Source organism: Eurosta solidaginis, chromosome 4, assembly GCF_040869045.1.
Source record: "Eurosta solidaginis isolate ZX-2024a chromosome 4, ASM4086904v1, whole genome shotgun sequence".
Classification (NCBI taxonomy): Eukaryota; Metazoa; Arthropoda; class Insecta; order Diptera; family Tephritidae; genus Eurosta; species Eurosta solidaginis.
This window is the reverse complement of record NC_090322.1, coordinates 244,694,045-244,717,436: the sequence shown is the minus strand read 5'-3', so window position 1 is coordinate 244,717,436 and position 23,392 is coordinate 244,694,045. Positions and strand designations below refer to the sequence as shown.

The 23,392-nt window shown below is 38.1% G+C and overlaps 1 protein-coding gene across 5 annotated transcripts in view; it reads left to right on the top strand.

Annotated features, from left to right (window-relative positions):
- Grip (Glutamate receptor interacting protein) overlaps positions 1 to 22,934 on the top strand; it is a 120,733-nt gene extending 97,799 nt beyond the window's left edge. For all 5 annotated transcript variants that reach the window (XM_067785374.1, XM_067785373.1, XM_067785375.1 and 2 more), the window contains 4 exons: positions 9,325 to 10,669; positions 13,318 to 13,520; positions 13,597 to 14,072; positions 17,238 to 22,934. In XM_067785374.1, coding sequence (XP_067641475.1) covers positions 9,325 to 10,669; positions 13,318 to 13,520; positions 13,597 to 14,072; positions 17,238 to 17,339 — 2,126 coding nt within the window. In that variant the 3' untranslated portion in view covers positions 17,340 to 22,934. The remainder of the gene's footprint in view (positions 1 to 9,324; positions 10,670 to 13,317; positions 13,521 to 13,596; positions 14,073 to 17,237) is intronic.
- Positions 22,935 to 23,392: the final 458 nt, after the last annotated feature.

Below are 23,392 nucleotides of genomic sequence, written 5' to 3'. Positions count from 1 at the left end.
TAAAAGTTTTAAATTAAAACTATTTAGTCAAATGGCACAATTTTTTTTCAAGTTTGAAAAAGAAGAAGATAATTGAAAATAAAATCCTAAAATTTAAAAAAGAAATTATATCGCGATTGTTCGCAAGAAAAATAGAAAAAAAGATGTAAAGACCTTTTCCGTAGAGTAAACAAAATGTGCCGAAACTCTAAAATAACGGTCGGATTTAGTGTTTTCTATATCCATCCAGAAATAAGTAGATCCCATATGGCTGCCAGATTACTGCAGCGTCTTTTAGGCGGAAATTGTAGCCGTAAAAAAGGGAGCAGACATTCTGGAGGAAGCATGCTTAGCTGCAGTTGCGTCAATATATCTTAATATATAAAAAACACGTGTCACACAATTGAGGCCAATGGACTCCTAAACTACTGAACCGATTTTGAATTTGTTTTGCACCCCGTGTGTAGTTTGATCTAACTTGAAATATAGGATAGGTGACTGGGTGACTAGGGTCTCGAGATATAGGCCAAAACGTGAACCCGGGTACCCCTAGAGTGTGTTTACAGAATATGGATATGAAATGAAAGCTGTTGATGAGTGCTTTAGTAGAGGGAAATTTTCATACCCCTGGGTGACTAGGGTCTCGAGATATAGGCCAAAACGTGGACCCGGGTACCCCTAGAGGGTGTTTATAGAATATGGATATCAAATGAAAGCTGCTGATGAGTGCTTTAGTAGAGGGTAATTTTCATACCCCTGGGTGACTAGGGTCTCTAGATATAGGCCAAAACGTGGACCCGGGTACCCCTAGAGTGTGTTTATAGAATATGGATATCAAATGAAAGCTGTTGATGAGTGCTTTAGTAGAGGGTAATTTTCATACACCTGGGTGGCTCGGGTCTCGAGATATAGGCCAAAACGTGGACCCGGGTACCCCTAGAGTGTGTTTATAGAATATGGATATCAAGTGAAAGCTGTTGATGAGTGCTTTATTAGAGGGTAATTTTCATACCCCTGGGTGACTAGGGTCTCGAGATATAGGCCAAAACGTGGACCCGGGTACCCCTAGAATGTGTTTATAGAATATGGATATCAAATGACAGCTGTGGATGAGTGCTTTAGCAGAGCTTAATTTTCATACCCCTGGGTAACTAGGGTCTCGAGATATAGGCCAAAACGTGGACCCGGGTACCCCTAGAATGTGTTTATAGAATATGGATATCAAATGACAGCTGTGGATGAGTGCTTTAGCAGAGCTTAATTTTCATACCCCTGGGTAACTAGGGTCTCGAGATATAGGCCAAAACGTGTGCCAGTGAAAGCCTAGACAGTGTTTATACAATATGGATATCAAATGAAAGCTGTTGATGAGTGCTTTAGTACAGAGTAATATATTATCCAGAGACGGACTGGGACTGGGATTAGGACTAGGACTGGGACTGGGACTGGAATAAAATACATACCACCTTCTGGGATAGGCAATAAGGGATGCAGAAGAATGAGAAGAAATTGAGTGAAGAGAAAAGAGAGAAGGAGATTGAGAAAGAGATAGAATGAGACGAAGATGGAGATAGATGAAGCGAAAAAGACGGAGGGAGGAGTGAATAAAAGGATAAGGAAAAAGTGAAGAGGGGGGAGGGCAGAGTCAGACGGAAAAAGCTTATTAAAATGTATGCAGATTGGCCAAATTTAGGGCACGACAACGTCTGCCGGGTCTTCTAGTATGTATATATATTGATAGGCAAGCGACGATTAAGGCAATAATCACACAGTAGTTCATCAAGAAGTGTCCTGGAATGCAAAGAAGCATTAGAAAAACTTGGCTCAAGGCCGATCATACATCTGGTTTCTCGGTCATAAAGTGATAGGAGGTAACGAAAAGGCCGATTAGTTGACAAGACTCGCCAGATCGACTGTACACGTCCCAGTCCGTTTGGGAGAAATAAAAAGGAGAAAGGGGTTGCAAATGACCCATCAAGCTAAAAAGGCGTGAAAAAGAAGCGCGGGGCTGCAAAATTTCTAAGACCATGTGCATCCTACGACATTAGACTCACAACGTGGCTCATATCTCTGAAGAGAGAAGATTTAAGGCTCACGATGGGCATACTAAATGGACACTGTCTTCTTCACATGCTTATAAGTTAGGCCTCGCCAGTAACATCAGATTTAGGAAGTGCGAGTTGCAGGACGAAATGGTTGAGCACGTTCCGTGTTCACTCTCCAGCTATTATTTATTATAAAAACAAAAACAATTGTTAATAAACCATGAGCACTTGGGAATGTCAAACAAAGTAATTGACAATAAACAAAAATCCAGCATTATCAGTGATTTGCACCAGATGGCGCAACACTGAATAAATATAGTTGGTAAAAAGGAATAGAAGTAGCAAATTTGCCAGTCAAACACACCACCGCTGTATAGCTAAATGGTTAGCGCAGCATGCCTAAAGCGTACTGATGATGGAGGCTTAGCACCCTTCGAAATGGATCTATCTGCGCAGCTATGGCTGGTTGTCTGAAAAATTTTCTACTTACTATTCCAAAAACAAAATACAATTTTTCAAATTTAGAAAAATTTAAAAATAACAATAATTATCATTAGAAAAAAATTATTGTTCTGGCCTTGAGCTCGAATCGAACCTTGAATCATGTATTATTTATTTATTTATTACGGCCAGAAGCTTAATTAGTAAGTTGGATTAAATTACAGTATTTTATCTTATAGCTAAGGTTTTACAATATTCATATAAATTTGTTTTAAAGACTGTTATTTGGTTGCATCTTTTTTTTCGGGGCGGCAGCGTTGCCAAATCTGGAGGCAGCAATTAAGCTAGGTCCTCGAAAACTTCTAGTATTTTCCAAGAGGACGAAGCTATTCTATAACATAGGTCCTGACACCTGATTGGGAATTTTCCGTTTAGTTACCAAACAAATTCTGTTAACACTATGGACACATGTCACTTATGTGAAACCTTCATTGACCGGCCAGCTCAACTTAACCTAACCTTAGCGAAAAACGTAATACAAATTTATTGGTAGGATGAATTGGCATTGCAAGCTTCTTATACCTTTATTGATGTGCATTTGCATTTGTTACATCAAAACTGATTTTTGACCACGAGAACAGTTCGCCTACCTCACAGTATGCTTAAACAAACCGTTCTGTGCTGCATTTGTGTGTTATTTGCTTGTAATTTCTTTCAGTCTACACAAAATTTTACTTTTAATTTAAGTTTCTGTTCAAGTTTCTCTTTATTTTTTCGGTTTTTTTCTGTGACTGCTTGTCAGCGTTGACAGCCGCGCGCCAACGATTTGTTGACATATTGTATGATGCAGTAGTTGTTGTTAGATTCTTCATTAGTGTACCCATATGCACTTATTTATGTAGAACTTTTTACAAACTACACTCAGCCCATGACATTGTTGCTGGAATTAATTCCAAATTTTACATTTGATACGATTTTTCATATAATTTTCTTGCTCTTAAAATAAGTACTGCCGTTTGTTGCACTACTTTGATTTATATGAAAATTGTTTGTTGTTGTGACATGTACAACATTGGTGTTGTCATGCTGTTGGCGCGTGTTGTTGCATGACTGTTGACAACATTTTGTGGTAGCAATTTGGTTATTTTGGCGCCGAAAATGAGACGCTGTAGTAACATTTGATCTCCCATAGCAGGAATGAGTGGCTTTACTTGCAATGCAGCGGCCAATATTGCTTTGATGGTTTTAACGCCATAATGCGTATGATGTGGCTGGCAAGCACGAAAATGTTCCACCTTCAGTTCCACCTAATTCATTAAATTTCGCCCAATCTCAATCCTCCTATCCCTCCCAATCTCTGTTTAGTGAAAAATTTCCATTTAAATGTCTAATGGGTGTGGCAATCTCTTAAATAGCTTGGAATGGGCGCATGAATCTTCTGTAACAATTTCATAAAGGTCGGGCGCTTCATAAGCTGGGCGCTTAAATGAGCAAATCGTGAGACTAAAAAAGGGTGCGTCGGAATAGATATATTGCGTCCACAATGAGCTATAACTGATCCCCAATAGTCCCTAATGGGTAAGGTAGTGATTACTCAGATTACTCAGGACTGTCCGATCGTATCAGTATACGGAAAAAAGACCTGCCGGTCAGTATATGCGGGGGTATAAAGAGAATGTACGACAGTACCGTTTCAGTCATAAAAGAGTACAACTAGTCTCTCCATAGGACATACCCAAACTAAAAGAGATCAGTTTAACACATATAAAAAGAACAAAACTGGCTTCAGTTACATGGTCATTTAGGACTATTCGGAATTTTTCCTGCATTTATCGCTTTTTTGCAGGATTATTAAACATACAAGCTAATTATAAATAAGTGCAAAGTGCCTAGGGGTTGCCAGCGCAATTCATGGCTTCTCTAACCCAATTTTAAACTTCATCTACCCTATGGAATCCTGTTTATTTAGCAGGCGAAGCTCTGGTAAACCAAAATTCCTCACGGCAGGAGGGGTTTGGATGACCTAGAAGGTTCAATGTGGTCATACCCAAATGGTCGAGCTAGTATCATATTGCTGCTATTTTCCGGAGCGTACCAGATAAATATCCGACAGAAGGCCATCATTTAATCATTCATTAATTGGCACTTAACCGCCCAAGCGATTTTGGCCGTTTTATAGCAAGGCACGCTAGCTATCCCTATTTTGCGCTAACTGACGACAATTGGGAGCATCCACTACGTGCCTTTTTCAACTCCGTGGAAGTCTCCTATTTCCACTGCGGTGAAGACTACCAGAGCGTCGTAGTCCATTCGCATAACATGACGTAGCCAGCGAAGCCTTTCCATTTTTATTCGCTGCACCATCGTCATATCTGCGTAAAGCTCATGCAGCTCATCAATTTGCCTCCTTCAATACTCGCCATCTGCATCACGGACAGCACAATAAATCTTCCGGAGAACTTTTTTCTCACACACTCCATGAGCCATATCACCTTCTCTCGACATATCTCATGATTCCGGGCCTTACAATGCTTGTAGAGTACTATTTTTGTTAGTCGAGAGAGGACTTTACAATCCAAAATAGCACTTGTTGGCAAAAGTTATTTTCCGTTTGATTAGAATACCAAATTGATTAAAGGGGTTGCCAGCGCAATATATACCTTCTACAACCCAATTTTCAACCTCACCTACCCGTGGCGTATCCTGTTTCTTCAACAGTGGAGGCTCTGGCAACCCTGAACTCCTGATGGATCTAGGGGGTGGGAGGGCGGTATGGCCTGGAAGGTTTCATGTGGTCATACCAAATAGTTCCCGAGATGGTCGGGCTAGTACCTTTGGGGAGTGTCCTTATCGCTACAACAGCAACAACAACACCGATAAAAATGGAGAAAGTTCGAGGGAAAACTGGGAAGGAGAGAAACATAGGTAAAGGAAGGAGATGAAGCAATAAAGGAGGGAGGTTGAGGGGGAGGAATCAAGTGGGAGTAGAAGAGAGAAAAATCGGCGGCTATATGAGATAGGAGAGAAGATTTGGTGGCGAGATAGGGATCTAGCATGGAGAGGAGGAAGGAGAGGCAAGAAGGCACACAACTTTTTTAGTAGCGGGAGTGGAAATAAGAATGAGAGAGTTAATGGAAGTAGGACTGGGTGTTGGAAGCGGAAATAGGAGGGGGACTGGGAGGTGTTTGTGAGAGTGGGAGCGGTTGTTGGATTGGGAATGGGTTCAGGAGTATGAGGAAGATAAAATATAAGAGAATAGGATAGAGGGTGAAGAGGGGAAGCGAGACTTACTTTTGAAATGTACGCTGACCAATTTTTTGGCAGAACGAAGTCTGTTGGATATTCTAGTCTCATTTATAAAATATTAATGAATACGAAGAAGAAGTTTTATTTTTATACCTTTCATGAACATGAAATGGTATATTAACTTTGGTCTGAGAAATATAGAAGATAGACTTACCATTAAGTATACCGAATTGATCAGGGCGACGAACTGAGTTGATATAGCCATGTCCGTCTGTCTGTCCGTCCGTCTGTCTGTCCGGCCGTCTGTCTGTTTTAACGCAAACTAGTCCCTCAAATTTTTAGTTATCTCAATGAAATTTGGCTCAAGGATGTTTTTTTGTGTTATATTAGACATTTGTCGGATCCGGTAGGATCGGACCACTATAACATATATCTCCCATATAACCGATCTTTCAGATAAGACGATCTTGGTAATTCCTACCGCAATTTAGAAAGTATAAACGTGAAACTCGGTGATATATATTCTAATATATCATAGAAGATATCCTGAAAAAATCACTTTGATCGGATCTATATATCGTTATGTCCCATACAACCGATCGTTCAGATAGAAAGATTTTTGCCCATTTCTCCCTTAGTTTCCAATATAAAAACGTGAAACTTGGTGACGTATATTCTAATATAGCATAGATTTCCTGTAAAAATCATTTCGATCGGAGCTATATATAATATATATCCCATACACCGATCGTTCAGATAATGGGGTTTTTTGCCATTTTTATACTCAGCTGAGCAGAGCTCACAGAGTATATTAACTTTGTTCTCATAACGGTAATCCGTAACGGCATAAACTAATCGAGATAGATATAGACTTCTATATATCAAAATGATCTGGGCGAAAAAAGAAATTCATTTAGCCATGACCGTCCGTCCGTCCGTAAACACGATAACTTGAGTAAATTTTGAGTATCTTCATGAAATTTGGTATGTAGGTTCCTGGGCGCTCACCCCAGATCCCTATTTAAAATGAACGAAATCGGACTACAACCACGCCCACTTTTTCGATATCGAAAATTTCGAAAACCGAAAAAGTGCGATAATTCATTACCAAAGACGGACAAAGCGATGAAACTTGGTAGGTGAGTTGAACTTATGACGCAGAATAGAAAATTAGTAAAATTTTGGACAATGGGCGTGGCACCGCCCCCTTTTAAAAGAAGGTAATTTAAAAGTTTTGTAAGCTGTAATTCCTCAGTAGTTGCAGATATCATGATGAAATTTGGCAGGCACGTTACTCCTATTACTATATGTATGCTAAATAAAAATTAGCAAAATCGGATGACGAACACGCCCACTTTAATCACAATTTTTTTTTGATTCAAATTTTAACAAAAAATTTAATATCTTTGCAGTATATAAGTAAATTATGTCAACATTCAACTCCAGTAATGATATGGTGCAACAAAATACAAAAATAAAAGAAAATTTCAAAATGGGCGTGGCTCCGCCCTTTTTCATTTAATTCGTCTAGAATACTTTTAATGCCATAAGTCGAACAAAAATTTAACAATCTTTGTGAAATTTGGTAGGGGCATAGATTCTATGACGATAACTGTTTTCCGTGAAAATGGAAATCGGCTGAAACCACGCCCAGTTTTTATAGACAGTCAACCGTGTGTCCTTCCGCTCGGCCTTTAACACGATAACTTTAGCAAAAATCGATATATCTTTACTAAGCTTAGTTTACGTACTTACCTGAACTCGCTTTATATTGTTGTAAAAAATGGTCGAAATCCGACTATGACCACGCCTAATTTTTCGATATCGAAAATTACGAAAAATGAAAAAAATGCCATAATTTTATAATAAATATGAAAAAAGAAATGCAACATGTTAATTGGATTGGTTTATTGACGCAAAATATAACTTTAGAAAAAACTTTGTAAAATGGGTGTGACACCTACCATATTAAGTAGAAGAAAATTAAAAAGTTCTGCAGGGCGAAATCAAAAGCCCTTGGAATCTTGGCAGGAATACTGTTCGTGGTATTACGTATATAAATAGATTAGCGGTACCCGACAGATGATGTTCTGGGTCACCCTGTTCCACATTTTGGTCGATATCTCGAAAACGCCTTAACATATTCAACTAAGGGCCACTCACTTTTAAAACCGTCATTAATACCTTTAATTTGATACCCATATCGTACAAACACATTCTAGAGTCACCCCTGGTCCACCTTTATGGCGATGTCTCAAAAAGGCGTCCACCTATAGAACTAAGGCTCACTCCCTTTTAAAATACTCATTAACACCTTTCATTTGATACCCATATCATACAAACAAATTCCAGAGTCACCCCTGGTCCAACTTTATGGCGATATCTCGTAAAGGCGTCCACCTATAGAACTAAGGCCCACTCCCTTTTAAAATACTCATTAACACCTTTCATTTGATAGCCATATCATACAAACACATTCAAGTCACCCCTGGTTCACCTTTATGGCGATATCTCGAAAAGGCGTCCGTCCACCTATAGAACTAAGGCCCACTCCATTTTAAAATACTCTTTAATACCTTCCATGTGAAACCCATGCCATACAAACACATTCCAAGGTTACCCTAGGTTCATTTTGCTAAATGGTCATTTTCCCTTATTTTGTATCCAAAGCTCTCAGCTGAGTATGTAATGTTCGGTTACACCCGAACTTAGCCTTCCTTACTTCTTTATTTTATATTTATCTTAAAAATCGTTTAGGTATGTACATCTGTTCACTATATATTTCTTATCTTATACATCCGATTATTTGGAGATTACGTACGGGTTAATATTATTGTTTAGCCCCAATCATGAAAGGTATGAAGTCTTCGGCACAGCCGTAGACAGTCCCGTCCTTACTTGTTTAAACTGTGATAGCTCAGATAAGGAATAATTGTTTTTATTGTGTTTTAAAAAATGTAATTTGCTCAATTTTTTTTTTCGTAAGAGAAAAGTCAATTAATTGGTTTTTTAGAAAATCGTCACCAAGAAAGCGAACTTATGTTAGTACCCCCGTACATTTAACACCTTAAATAAATGCGCTACACACAAACTCTGTTATAATATATTTAGATAAAATGTGTATTATAAATTTTTATTGAAATATTTATTAATTAACGAATTTTTGGAATGCTTAGCTTTTCACGAACATCCGCATATGTATGGACGATCTGAACTTATAAACACTTCGCCCTTTGATGGTCCATCATCGATTTAAAACGAAATTGTTAAAAGAAATAAAATGCTTAAAAAGCTAAAAGCGACTGCAAATCTACAAAATCTCATAAATATAGGAATGTGTGAGTGTGTGTGTGCGGGTGAGTGCGTGCGAACACTTAATTTCCATTAAACAATATTGATGGGGTCGCTAAAAATAGCATTGAGGAGCGGGGCAAGTTTAGCTAGCCAAAAAGAACTTTCACTCAAACGACACAGAAGCAACCACAGCACACGGCTTCCGGCGTCCCCCCAAAAAAGATAGAGAGGCACGCGCTTACTTACATGAATTATCGCCAAACCATATAGCACAATTTTCCAACATATTTTAATCATTTTCCATCTTTTCCGATTTTAGGTCACACAATGCTCGGCAGTCCAAAGTATGGTTTCAACACATTGGAATCGCGCAAGTCACGGCAACGTCAACGTTACATACGCAAAAGTTCGCTACCTCTGGATGGCGGTGGCGGTGGAGGTAGTGGCGGCAGCGCGGCTAATGTAGGTGGCGGTGGTGGCAGCACAGGCAGCAATAGTGGCACAGCTAGTAACGCTAGTGGTGGCAGTAGTGCCAGTGGTAGCACAACTGGTGTTAATAGTAGCGCTTCCTCAAGTGGTGTGGGCAGTGGAAGCATTGGCATTGGTGGTGGATGCGGTGGCAGTGGTGGTGGCGGCAGCAGCAATATGAATATGGTCGGTGTTGGTACGCTACATCATCATCCCAGCGCAATTGGTATATGCCGCTCTGAAACATTTCCCGTGCTTTTGGATTGTAGTCAGGGCTCTGGCATTGTACTCGGCCCACCATCGGCTTGTGGACGTGCCGTTACAATTATACAAGTTTTAGCCGATTCGGTGGCCGATCGTAGTGGTTCGATACAAAAGGGCGATCGCATTGTGGCAATTAATAAAATGTACAATTTGGACATACAAACGATGCGTCAGTTGTTGGGTGAAACGCGTACGCTGCAGTCACAAAACAAACAACAATCGCCCGCAGCGGCTAATTGGTTGGAATTGGAAATCGAAATAGATATGGCCGATTCGGTAGTGCCATCGAGTGGTGTTTACAATGTTAAGCTATTACGCGCGGGCAAATCAGGACTGGGTATCAGCGTAAATGGTTCTAGTCATGGTGGTTTTGTTATAGCCGATGTTAAACCCGGTAGTCCAGCACATCGTACAGGCTCATTGCGTGGCGGTGATATATTATTGGCGGTGGATAATCATCCTGTACAACATTATAATGTTGATTCGTTGCTGAAGGATAGCTCTTCGTCTTTGGATTTCACCACCTTGACCGTGAAGCGCGTGATGTTGCCTGATTTCTTATTCGATGCACAACAAAAAATGCCATCAAATCACATCTACAGCAATTGTCCGGCTAGTCCGAGTGAACACGATTTGTACAGCACAACTGCGTATGTCACATCCAAGTTCAATGATTGCTTGTCGCTGAAGTCTACGACTCCACAACCTGATTTCTATCATAGTACGAGTGTTGGTATGGATGATGGCTGTAGTTTACAGTCAGTGCAAATGCGCCATCATCCGCATGCCTGCAATACTTGGAGTGCTCAGACATCGGCAATGGGACGTTCATTTGCGGCGCAGAATACACAAAGTCTCACCACGGAATTGCCCGATAATGAGGATAGTAACTATCAAGACTTTACTTGTTATGATTTGGATCGCTATGCGAGGTGAGTAAAGCTGTAGACACTTTGGTTGGTAAGAGGTCACATAGAGGGTCATAATATTATTTTACGTTACGTTACTTACGGTTTTGATTTATTTGCTAAAAAAAGAGAACATTGCTTGCAGAAGTGATCGAAATTCTCAAATATGTAAAGAAGTCATTTCAGAATGTCATACATATGTACATACCACAAAACTGAAAATGAGATCAGTATCCTGCAAACTAAGAAGAGAACGTGACCGTTGTACGTTTGTGCACTTTTGTTTATTATTATGAAAAAATATTCATACATAAATTCGAAGAGGAGCTCGATATAGTGCTGTCTTCTTTATTACCATCTTCCCATAACAGTCGAATAAAATGACACTGAACAAGGCGCAACCGGTTCGTTTACTAACCAAATCTGAAAAGAGAGGATGGGAAACAGTCTAAAATCTGTCGAATCGAATCTCTCTCTGTCTTAAAACAAGGCCTTAGTATGGTGGAGGATAATATATGTTGTTGTTGTTGCAATAGCTACTCTGCTAGTATTAAGAAGTATGTTGCTGATGTGAAAAATCGGAGGCGACGTGTCGAATCAACTTTTTATTATTCTTATTATTAGTCCTCAATGCATTGCGACCATTATTTAGATCTATTCCGCTTGACCTTTCAGCCTATTACTGTATGTGGATACTGTTAATGCATTTAAGTTCCTCTCATTCCCTTTACTCCATATCAGGTAGGAAATTAGAGTCACGCCACCTGGATAGGAGAGTCTTGTATTGCCCGAGGGATGCATTCAAAGATAATGTGAACCGATGTTTCATCCTCCTGCACACAATAGCGACAGATATGTGTATCCAGCAGGTTTAACTTACTTACGTGATATCGTAGACTAAATTGTCCCGTAAATACCCATTGAAAGTTCTTAGGCCCCTTGTGCTTAGATTAATGATACGGAATGAATTTTGTTGATACGCTGGGTCTGTACACAATTTGGTCTGTCTTTGCCTGGGCGTTCAATCCATTGCAGCCAGAACTAGTTTGTTTCCCAGTTAAAGAAGGGCTCTGGACCATAGAATGCTGCTATAGCATCCTGCTTGGCTAGGTAGTTTGCCTGTTCACTACTCCCACGTACCTGATGCCCAGGGTTTTGGCTCACAGATAATTTAGGACTCCAATGCATTCATTTATTAGCTTAGTAGTTGTTTAAAAGGGGTCCGAGCACAATAGACGCTGTTTCCTCTGATTAATGAAAACCGTGCAACGAATGGCTCTGGCTGGTTACGAAATAGAAGTGGGGAGAACTGTAGTAGTAGACTGATCAACTTGTTAGGGGATGTTTTTGGGCAGGCAGAGGTAGGACGAAATTCAATATTTGCTCGTAAAATCAAGTGGGGATTCCAGCACTGAGCCGAGCTACAGTGTGGCCGAATACCTGACATACATAGCTGTCGATTGTTTTGATTTTCATTAAGATCAAACTCGTATGTGGAATGCTCTATAAGGCACCAGAAGTAGCTTACAGTAGGGACCTTGGAATTCCGCTCGCCATTTGTATAGTCTGTTCCTAGCAGATGGGTCCAAAGTCCGTTAAGCATGCGCTGAGCACGTAACATCTCTTGTTAGATTTTGAGCTCCTTCTGGTAAGTGGTTGATGTCAAATGATCAGCTAAGCTCACAACTTGCACCAAGTTGTATCCCTTTGTGTGATTTGGTGGCTGAGAGGGCTCAGTCTAATTGTAGTCTATACGGTGGGGCTTCCCGTTTCGGCCAATCACAGATGTATTAGTTGTGTGGGAGGTCACAAAGTTGAGTTATCCACTCACGCCTTGCTCAGCTGTCTTTAGCTGTATGGCATACTTTTTTAAGGAAAAGCGGACAACCAAAAAATTGTTTTTATGATTGAGGAGAGTGAGGTGAAGTAACGAAGAGGAAACGAGAAAGGCGGAGAAATCGATAAGTAGTGAAGTTAGAGTGCGAGACCCGAAGGAAGTGATAGAAGACGGAAGTTATAAAAGATAGCAGGGAAGTAGGAAGTAATGTGATGGACGAAAAAGTGGAGTGAGCGAAAAAAAATCCTGAAATTCGTTTCAAACAAAAATAATTTTACAGATAAATTAAAGTTGTGGTGTAACTACAGCTTCCAGGCCTGCTAGCTTATAATACTGTAACGAATTTAGGGAAATTCCGTTTATTCCAAATCTTCTGCTAACTTTCGAATCGTTAAACTGTTGAATAAATAACTCCAATATTCAATAATGCGAAAATGGTCTTTATTAGACTACTTGAAAGTACTTCACAATAACACTTAACTTCACAACCAATAGCGTGCTTAAATAAAACTGATTCTCATGCCTCAGCTGGTGCTGCTTTTATCCTCTTCGGTTTCCTCGTTCGCATATTTCTAGGCGTTTCTCCTTCTAGAATTTACTAGTTCGCTGAAGATTGCATAATTTTGTGAGTAGCTCAGAAATATGCATGTGTATGTGTGAGAACACTTTGCGAGTATCTCTCCGCTGCTGTATGTGCACATGTGTAGACATAATGATTGGTTTGTTTATATAGATGCAAGTGACTGCTTAGTATCGGCTTAGAGATGATAGTATGCCTTAGTGTTGCTAATATTCTTCACAATACGAATGAACCTGTTATTCTTCTCTTCCTCAGTGCGGATTGCAGCGCCTTACCCCCACCCATGGAGAATAAGGTGTATGGTTCCGCAACCAGTTCAAGTAGCAAAAGTAGCGGTAGCAGTCTACATCAAATCATTTTCAATGTACGACTAGAACCAAAAGGTGGATTATTAGGTATTACACTAGCGGGCAGCGAGGATATTAGCAAACCCATAACCATCAGTGGACTTGTGGAAGGTAAGTGCTTTACTAGTATTCACATACATAAGTTCCTTCACATTTTATATTTGAAAAATTTCCAAAATTCCCGCAGGCGGCATTGCACACAAACATGGTCAAATCCAGGTAGGCGATCAACTCCTAGCCATCAACGAAGACTCGATACAGGGCATGCCGCTCTCGCATGCGACAAACATTTTACAAAATCTCGGTGATATTGTGGATTTGAAAATATTGCGTGCACATGAAATTTCAAGCATTATGGCAGGTGGCGCACATTTAGATGGTGGCGGCAATATGCCACAACCACAAGCAATTTATGCCAAAGTACAACGTCGTCCACGTAGTCCATCCTCGAATACGGATGTCACTTCGACTAGTGGTGCGGGTAATAAAGATGGCAAACATCGTGTGTTTCATGTGACTTTGAAGAAGGATAAGGTGTATGATGATTATGGTTTCTCGGTATCGGATGGTTTGTACGAGCGGGGTGTGTTCATTAATCGCATACGCTCTGGTGGTCCGGCTGATTTGAGTGGTCTATTGAAACCTTTCGATCGGATTATGCAGGTGAATCAGCGTGATTTTAACGTAAAGCACTCGAGGATGGGCATTGAACTAGATCAGTTTTTTCGAAGAGATTGAATCGTAAGCAAAAAAGAGACATATCCTCTTTTTCGAAGTTAGCCTCGAAGACATAGAAATTGGTTTTCGAAAATCGAAAGCAAGCCCTTCCTAATATATTATTTTTATTAAAATATTAAAAAGTTAAAATATAGGCATGGTCTGCCTTTTTTACTAGAATGAAATTTTTTGTTTTCAAGCTCTTATAACAGCTATTATAAGCCTTCGAATATCAAATATTCGAAAAAATTTAAAGCGATAGATTACATGGCCAGACAAAATAATGACGGATTTACCTGCGACACATGTATTTGAATGCGCTCAGTCTGATTCCGGCCATCAAAATCATTTTCTTACATTTTTTTGTTATATAAATAAAATTGATAAAAAAAATGTTTACTTTTGAACAATTTTTTTTAATTAAATAAAAAAAAATATAAAAAAAATCGGCCCACTCCGGGATTAGTGGGGATGATTGCAGAGTTAATTGAAGTTTTTTATGAGAAAAAAAAAAAAAAAATGGCGAAAATCGAAAAACTGAAAAAAAAACTTTAAAATTGTTTTTGTATTTTTTCCGAAAAGTACATTTAAAAACAAATTAAAAAAAAAGATCCCAAACGGTCAATTTTTGAAAGAGTTATAGCATTTTGAAAACAAAAAAAATTCATAAATTTTTTTGAGTTGGATGAAAAAATTTGAAAAAACTCTGAAAAACGTCTTTCGTAAGCTAGAAAAAGAAGAAAAACTTTCAGCCAATTCTAAAGGGGTCGGGTTCAAAATTGGTCGAAATGGGATGGAATACCCCATATATATGTAAATCAAATTCTGTGTGTGTATTACCTATGGAAACGTATTTCCCACACTTCAATCCTCACCAATTTTGGCTATAGGTTCCTTCAATCAACGAGAAGGTTTTAGGCTAAAAATAATTTGGATATATAAAAGGGGCGTGGCACCTCCCATACAAATGAAATCTTTGGTACTGCATAACTCGGAAGGTATAAATCCCAGAACATTGAGATTCAGTAAGGAATTATATGAGGTCAATCTCTAACACCACCAAGAAAATTTGGAATTGGGAAAAAAGGGGCGTGGCAACTCCCATACAAATCTATATATATAAAATTCAAATTCTGTGTGTGTGTTACCTATGGAAACGTATTTCCCACACTTCAATCATCACCAAATTTTGGCTATAGGTTCCTCGATCAACACGAAGGTTTTAGGCTAAAAATAACTTCGATATATAAAAGGGGCGTGGCACCTCCCATACAAATGGAATCTTTGGTACTGCATAACTCTGAGGGTATACATGCCAGAACATTGAAATTCAGTAAGGAGTTATATGAGGTCAATTCCTAACACCACCAAGAAAATGTGGAATTGGGAAAAATGTAATATATCATAATGCATATCTCTGGATGTAGTAATGGTAGGATAATGAAAATTGGTAAGGAGCTACATATATGACGTTAAGTCCTAACACCTTCAGTAAAATGTGGATTTGGGAAAAAAGAGACGTGGCACCTTCCCTACAAATGGGATTTTTCCGAACTATGGCTGCCGTACAAACTTAGGTTATTTTAACACCTAAAGTTTGACTGCATTGTTGAGTTTGGCTGTTATTCCTTTTTGACGTTAAGTAATCTGCCGTCGTTAAAAAAATTTGATAGCTTCAGTCTATCTACATCGTCTATAAAAATCAAATTCTGTGTGTGTGTCCCTATGGAAACGTATATCCCACACTTCAATCATCACCAAATTTCGGCTATAGGTTCCTTCGATCAAAACGAAAGTTTTTCATATTTCAGAATTAAGAATTTTAAATTTAAGTTTTTTTTGCTATGCGAACGAGCAATCTTAGCTCCTAAATCTGATCATGTTAACAAAATCAATGATCGCATCAAAACCAAATTCCTGGCGAAGTGGCGAAATATAAATCGATCGACGATGAACATCAAATTATGAATTATCCAATTGAATTTTGAAAATTGGCTCACCAATCATGCTTTTTCGGAATTTAGACCCACCAAAATTGTGCAATGGAACCAGACTTTGCGTTAAGAAATTAATGCCGAATGTAATCGAAGCAACAACCATCAGCGGTAAAAGCGAAGATGAAGATGTGCTCATTCCACGGATCACAATGATTCCTACAGTTTTGCCATTCAATTTTAAGCTCTTACAATTTCCTGTACAGTTTTCCTTGCTTTTGCAATTACAATCAGCAAAGCACAAGGACAATCGCTTACTGTTGCAGGCTTAAATTTAGAGGGTCCGTGCTTTTTCCATGGCCAGCTATATGTTGCTTGCTCTAGAGTTGGAACACCAAAAAATTTGCTTATCTTTGCACCGAACGAATAAACCGAAACTATTGTGGACTCACATGCATTACAATAAGATACAAGAATAAAATGTTTTAACAGAAAATTTCACGAAATATGCGTACAAAATTCAATTCAATTTACAGAACAATAAACTAAATTATCAACAAACAAAACAGAAAAAATAACGCAACATTCATTCGATCTCGGGCGTTACAACGTACGCCGGGTATAGCTAGTATGTATATAAGGAGGAGTCTAATACAGAAGCTTATATACTTTTAATACCATATTTTTTTATATAAAAAAAATATATATTAGGAAGGGTCAAATTTGAAGGCTTAATTCGAGTACAATATGAAATTGAAAAGATCAAATTGCGAGACTAACTTTTGATACAATATTTCTTAATACAATAAAAAAATAAACTAGGAAGGGTTAAATCTGGAAGCTAACTTTCCATACAATATTTTTTAATGTAATAAAAAAGAATATCTTTTTCTATGAATTAAGTGGGGATTGCCCTAATTGCTTTTAAATCTATAAAAATATTTATTTTACGTTGTTTGTTTCCCAAATTATTAAATAAGTTAAAAATAATATATTGGAAAGGGACAAATTAGGAGACTAACTTCTAAAAACGGAGAAATCATTTTTTTTGCTTACGGCTCGATCTCTTCAAAAAATTGTTCCAATACCCAGAAAAACTATTTATTTTGCTGTAGTGTTAAAAAATTTTGCTCTCAATGAAATTTGAAATTTAATTTATGTCTTTTATTTATTCAAGGTGAATGAGATGAAGACACAAGATTTTGACTGCTGCTTAACCGTGCCTTTAATAGCAGCTGCTGGCGATAAAATTGAGTTAATCATACAACGTACGGAATGATCCTGGCGTTTACCAGAGGAGCTGGTCTTTAAATATAAATACTGACAATAATTGTGCCTTGTTTTCTAAAAAAATATTTCTGCACCCTAAGAGCCTTTTTAGCCGTTTTTTTTTTGGTATTTTAATTGCCAAATTGAAATTTTCGTAAAGAAAAATGTTAATACTTAATTTTTGGATAAATAACAATGGTGCTTCAAAAAAACATACACAAATAAACAAAAAGTCTTACATACAGCAGCGAACAGAAAAATTGCAATGGCAATTTCGTCAGTTAAGTTATTTTCTTAAGTTCCGACATTTCAAGAAAAAAACTTCTATGAAACTGAAACTATGCAAACAAGTCTCAAAAACATTCTCGAAAAAATTAAAAAATTCGAGAAAATTTTTCCGAACTTTTTTGAGTATGGATTTTTTATAGCCCAATCAATTTTGGTGGCGGCCGAGGTGGTGGGAACAGTTTTATTTGTTTGTTATTTAATATTGTATGGCCTCGAGCTCGACAATTTACAAACATTTTTACAAACTAAAGGCCAAAAAACCAACAAAAAATTAATTAGAAGAAAATTTTTCTAAGCGGGGTCGCCCCTCGGCGGTGTCTGGCAAGCGCTTCGAGTGTATTTCTGCCATGAAAAGCCCTCAGTGAAAACTCATCTACCTTGCAGATGCCGTTCGGAGTCGGCATAAAACAAGTAGGTCGCATCCCGCCAATTTGTAGGAAAAAAGAAATAGAAGCACGACGCAAATTGGAAGAGAAGCTCGGCTTTAGATCTCTACGGAGGTTATCGCGCCTTACATTATTTATAATCAATTTTGGTCTAACGAAGTAGACGTTGTACTTAAGAATCTAAAAAATCGTATTGATTTACAACAGTTTTTTCGGAGGGTGTTTTCGATTTGCACCATACAAAGTGTGAACTTTTTTTATATGCAAGCAAATCTCAACGCCCTTCGGAAAAAAATTGCCAAAAGCTGGGCTGAAATTGAAAACTGCATACTCAAACAAACTCAGAGAAATCCAAATAAAAAGTTTGAATGTTTCGTACAATTTTCGAAAGCGTTTTTGAGATTGGTTTTCAGAGTTTTAGTTACAACCTTTATAGATATTTTTTTGTACTTAAACTATCGAAAATAAATACAAAATTAATTGAAAAAATTTGTTAAAAATTACCACTGCTATTTTTCTATTGCTGCGCTGCTGTACAATGCTTCAGACCAAAACAAAGTAAAAAAGAAAAATAAACAGCAAAAGCGATGCCAAATATTAATTAATTTAAAAATAGTTTAAGTTCTAGTTTAAGATGAGTGCTGAGCAATCACTTCTTAATTTTTTGAAAATGTAATTTTTCTAATAAATAGTTTAAATGAAATTTATAATAGTTAGCAACAGACCACAGTGCCATTGACATACTGACTTATTATAAACTTCCAAAAGATTTTTTGTATTATGTAATTACAAAAACAAAATATCAGGGCCCGTATTACGTGTTACCACCCGTGATCGAAACTCATTTTTTAAATCACAATAGCTCTTAAAAGGTGGATCGGATTAATGACATATTTGAACTAGCGACAAATATTACTCGTTAAATCCATTCTTTATTATTATTTTTAAAAAAAGTTTGACAGTTGCCTAGTTATTGCTTGTGTGAAAATGGTTTTCAGTCACTGATCGTAACAGGTAATACGGGCCCAGTCTCCAACACTACAAATATAATGGACAATAATGTAATTTTAGTAAACCAAAAAATATTGGATCTACATTTCATAAGTGGGGCGGTGTAGTGAAATAAAAAAAGTTGTTTCTTAGCTTGGGACAAGGCGAATCTTTACAAAGCGAAATCAACCCGCACAGCCTAATCAAAAGATAAAGAAAATCGCAAGCACAAGTACCTATTCGGCTGATAGCCTCGAGACAAGCATGGCGCAACCAGGAAGAGGTGACCGACGGAAGTCAGCTGATTGGTACTCTTTTTGTAGATTTGACATTTCAACTTCTGGCGCAGTACGATTTTGACATTACTTCATCGATGTACAAAAACCAAATACATTGCACCTTGTATGGTTCCGCCATGGAGGCATGTCTTTTATGCCCCTATTACCGTTTACAACTCAACTCTGGTTGGGTTGAAATTTCGCAATTTGGTATTACAGATTACAACTCAGCCTGTCAAAAAAAATGTCGGTTGAGTTGTCTAGTCTAACAACTTTTTGTGGCATTACCGTTTACAACCTTGTGTTGGTGTAGTTGTCAAAGACGTCAAAATCTTACAACTGATTACTAGCAGTTGTCTCATACAATTTTGCAGTTGTTTTGAAAAAATGTTACGTTTTAGAAGACGGTTCACCACCTAATTTTTAACAAAAATTTTCAAAGTTAGTATCAAAAGACACGTTTCGACCTCCAATTTAAGAATACGAAAACAAAAATTAAAAATTTTATTTCTGTCATATCATTTCGGTTCAAATTGTCATGTGGTTGTTGTATTTTGCCAGATTTTTTGTACACACTAATGCAGAAACGCGTTGGACCCACCCAGGGCTTTTTTTACAAATCACGGCCAAAGGCCGCCAACACAGAAAGATCTTCTGTGTAAAAAAACTGTGGATCGGGCTTCCTATTTCAGAGCCTCTCGGGCCATTTTGTGGTTTTTTTTTTAATATTTTGCGACAGAAATAAATTTTTTAATTTCCGCTTTCGAACCCTAAAAACGGAGATCGAAACGCATCTTTTGATACCACCTTTGATAAAAATAAACAAAAACAATTTAAAGCCGGTAGTTGCACATTTTTTAATCAAACAATAATCAACAATTTTGTACACATTTATATAAAAAACAACGTTTAAACGAAGGATTACATTGAATAATTTTTTTACATTATGGAGCGACATTCCGAAGTTGGACGAGGCTGGCCGCAGTTCCATTCGTCAGTCCCATTGATACTAATCACTACTCCTGGGAATCCTCAATAATATCTAAAACCAGTCCAACACCAAAATCATTTCCACAGCACTTTTGATAGCTGCCATCAGCAAGGAATAAATGTGGCGCATAATTTTAAAATAGGGGTACAGCCTTCCCTCGAAAGGGTTTGCGGAAATTAAGGACCATTTTGTTTAGTAATGAGTAAAATGCTTCCTTTCAAATCTGCAAAATAACCTTATTTTAAGCTCATCATTTGTTACTTCAACATTTTGTTACTTGGTGCTTGGTAGTTCCAAGGGATTGGAATGATCACGCGAATGTTTTCCGTATTCGGGACATGTTAATCACCAACATTTTCGCCATTATAAAATAGATTTCATATAATATAATATCTTGTAATAAAAAATTCACTTTTGCAAATGCTTAAATTTTCGCCACAAATTGATCAGCTGTTCATTTATCTGTCAATTCATCACTTCTTAGGTTGGCAGCACCAATTCAACTTCAACTGAAATAAGTTGTAATTCGTAATACCAAACAGGAGTTGAGTTGTTTGAAAGTTGAGTTGTTTTAATTACAACCCAACTAAGTTGAGTTGTATACCGTAATAGGGGCATTAGTATAATGGATACAACAACAAAACTGCGACAGCTTCGACGAAATCGCCGTGACTGACTGTGTGTGTGACTACATCTGCGTAGTCGCAATCACAGACCCGATAAGCCTGATTATATTGTGAGCACCGGCTACAAGACACGACTGTAGTCAAGCATTGGCTACTTGATTACTGCGACACCTAAGTGGATTGCACTAGTAATCACGCATTTATGGATTCCTTTTGTTGTTGTTGTTGTCGCTATTTGGATGGTTCTTTGCTGAATGCAGATCCGGTACGTTCCGGTAAAAATCACCATAAAGGTAGTAGCCCGACCATCTCGGGGACATTTTTGGTATGACCACATGCAACTTTCTAGGCCAATAACGCCCTCCCACCCTCGTTAGAGCTTCGGTTTTTATTCAAACAGGATTCGTTACGGGTACGTGAGGTTGACAATTGGGTTAGAGTAGCTATATATTGCGCTGTCAACACCCCTTGCTATTGTTGTAGTTAACTTATCTGCTGTGATAAGATCTGTAATTGCACTTGAAATTGCGATTATTGGTAAGCGTAATTGTGAACCGCTGTTTGGATAATATTACTTTTTTGTTACTTTTCCGTCAAAGTAACATATATAACCTCAAAATCTATTTACTTTTTCGTGAGCTCGCCATTGTCAATTGCCTAGCACAGCAATGCGGAACAACAGCCTCATCCACTTCTTTTCTTGAACGTCCTACCAGCCAGGCTGTCCCAAATGTCTCCGCCTTCAGTAACTTGTCTTGGAAAATATCTTGAGATCCAAGTCCACCACACAACTTGCATAGTGGTCGGAAAAGAAACATATGGACTGAAGTTGACCTAACAACGTCCTACCCAACTATTGAGCCTACTACAGTTGCAAAACTATCGATACTGTCAAAAAAAAGGAAATCATCGATAGGATTACCCATTGTACTATCGTATTCAAGAGGTTTTTAGAAAGAAATTTTTAGCATCCATCGATAGTTTTTCAACTCTATAACCCATAACGTTAACTGCCCATGGCAGATTGGTATACGTACTGCAGTTCAATTGCGGAGATAATTGAATATCTGCAGCTATCCAAGAGAAATAATTCTGTAGCAAATTGTATCTCCAAAGCTGCGCTGCTTACAGTGTTTATAGGATCGACTGAGACAAAGGAAATAGAAAAGGCGGACAGCATCCGAAATTTGTAGATATAATACAGTCAGCTTGCATCGACTTTAAAATCAAAAGCTTGATACCTTTGAATAAAAACGGTGTGAGTACCGCCACCATTGACACCCAAATTTACCTGCTATCGTTCTTCAGAAATCTCCGTCGTCAGCTTGGGACACTTTAAGCCTTATTCCAATCTATCAAGCTAACAATTGATACCATACATTCATAATGTCAAGCATACGCCGTCAACTTCATTAGAATTGAGTTAAGAGCTTTCTGAAGCTCATAGAGATATATTTTCCGCCTTCTTAATCAAACGGCCACTTCACCGCGTATGTACACGACTGACCTATTAATCTTGGGCTCGACCTTCATAATATCCCTATCTTCTTCGCTCTTTTAATCGTCTTTGTCACAAAAAGGGGGAGCCACTACAATATCCGAAGCCATAAGCCAGTAGCGTCCATTCGATTACAAGCTCTTACCTAAAGACAACACTCTTGTCGCCTGCTAGAATATCGCTCTCAGAACCACCCCGAGATATTTACTTATGACGCGCGATTATCACATTTTTAGTGAGTCGCTTTCTCAATAAGACTATACAAGAATGGTTCCCGAAACTCTGGCAACATTTCGGAAGGGCTTGGTTAGTCCTCTGCGCATGTTAGGGTACCATCTCTCATGGCTTTTTATTGGTACAAACTACACCCCTTGTAAACAAATTTTCTAACTACAAAACTCATACAATTTATTGTATTTTTCAAGATTTTGTGGGTTGATACTTTTTAAAGTATTATGTAAATTTTTTATTTGTTTATAATATTAAGAAAAATAACACATTTAACATAATGTATGTATGTCATATGAATGCCATAAATAAATATTTATACATATAGACGTTATAATGTACTCTTCTTCTTTATCCTGTTATATTAGGTAAAGGGTGCTCAATAAACTTGACCAGGAAATACCGATCTTCGATTTATACGACTCTTTTTATGATGGAACTTGGTATTACCAGAGAACCATATTACGATCCCCTGCTAAGTCGATCAACCTTGGGAATTTACATTTCTGGGCTGAATTTGCCGGCTGTAAGACCAAAGCTTCTGTTGTTGTTGTAGCGATAAGAAGACTCCCTAAGGACTCCGGGTGTGTCCTTATCGCGGTACGTTTCGGTAACAAACACCTTAAACGTACATACTAGCCCGACCATCTCGGGAACGATTTAGAATGACCAAATGAAACTTTCAAGGCCATACCGCCCTCCCACCCCCTACATTCATAAGGGACTTGAGGTCGCCAGAGCTTCGCTTGCTAAATATACAGGATTCCATAGGGTAGGT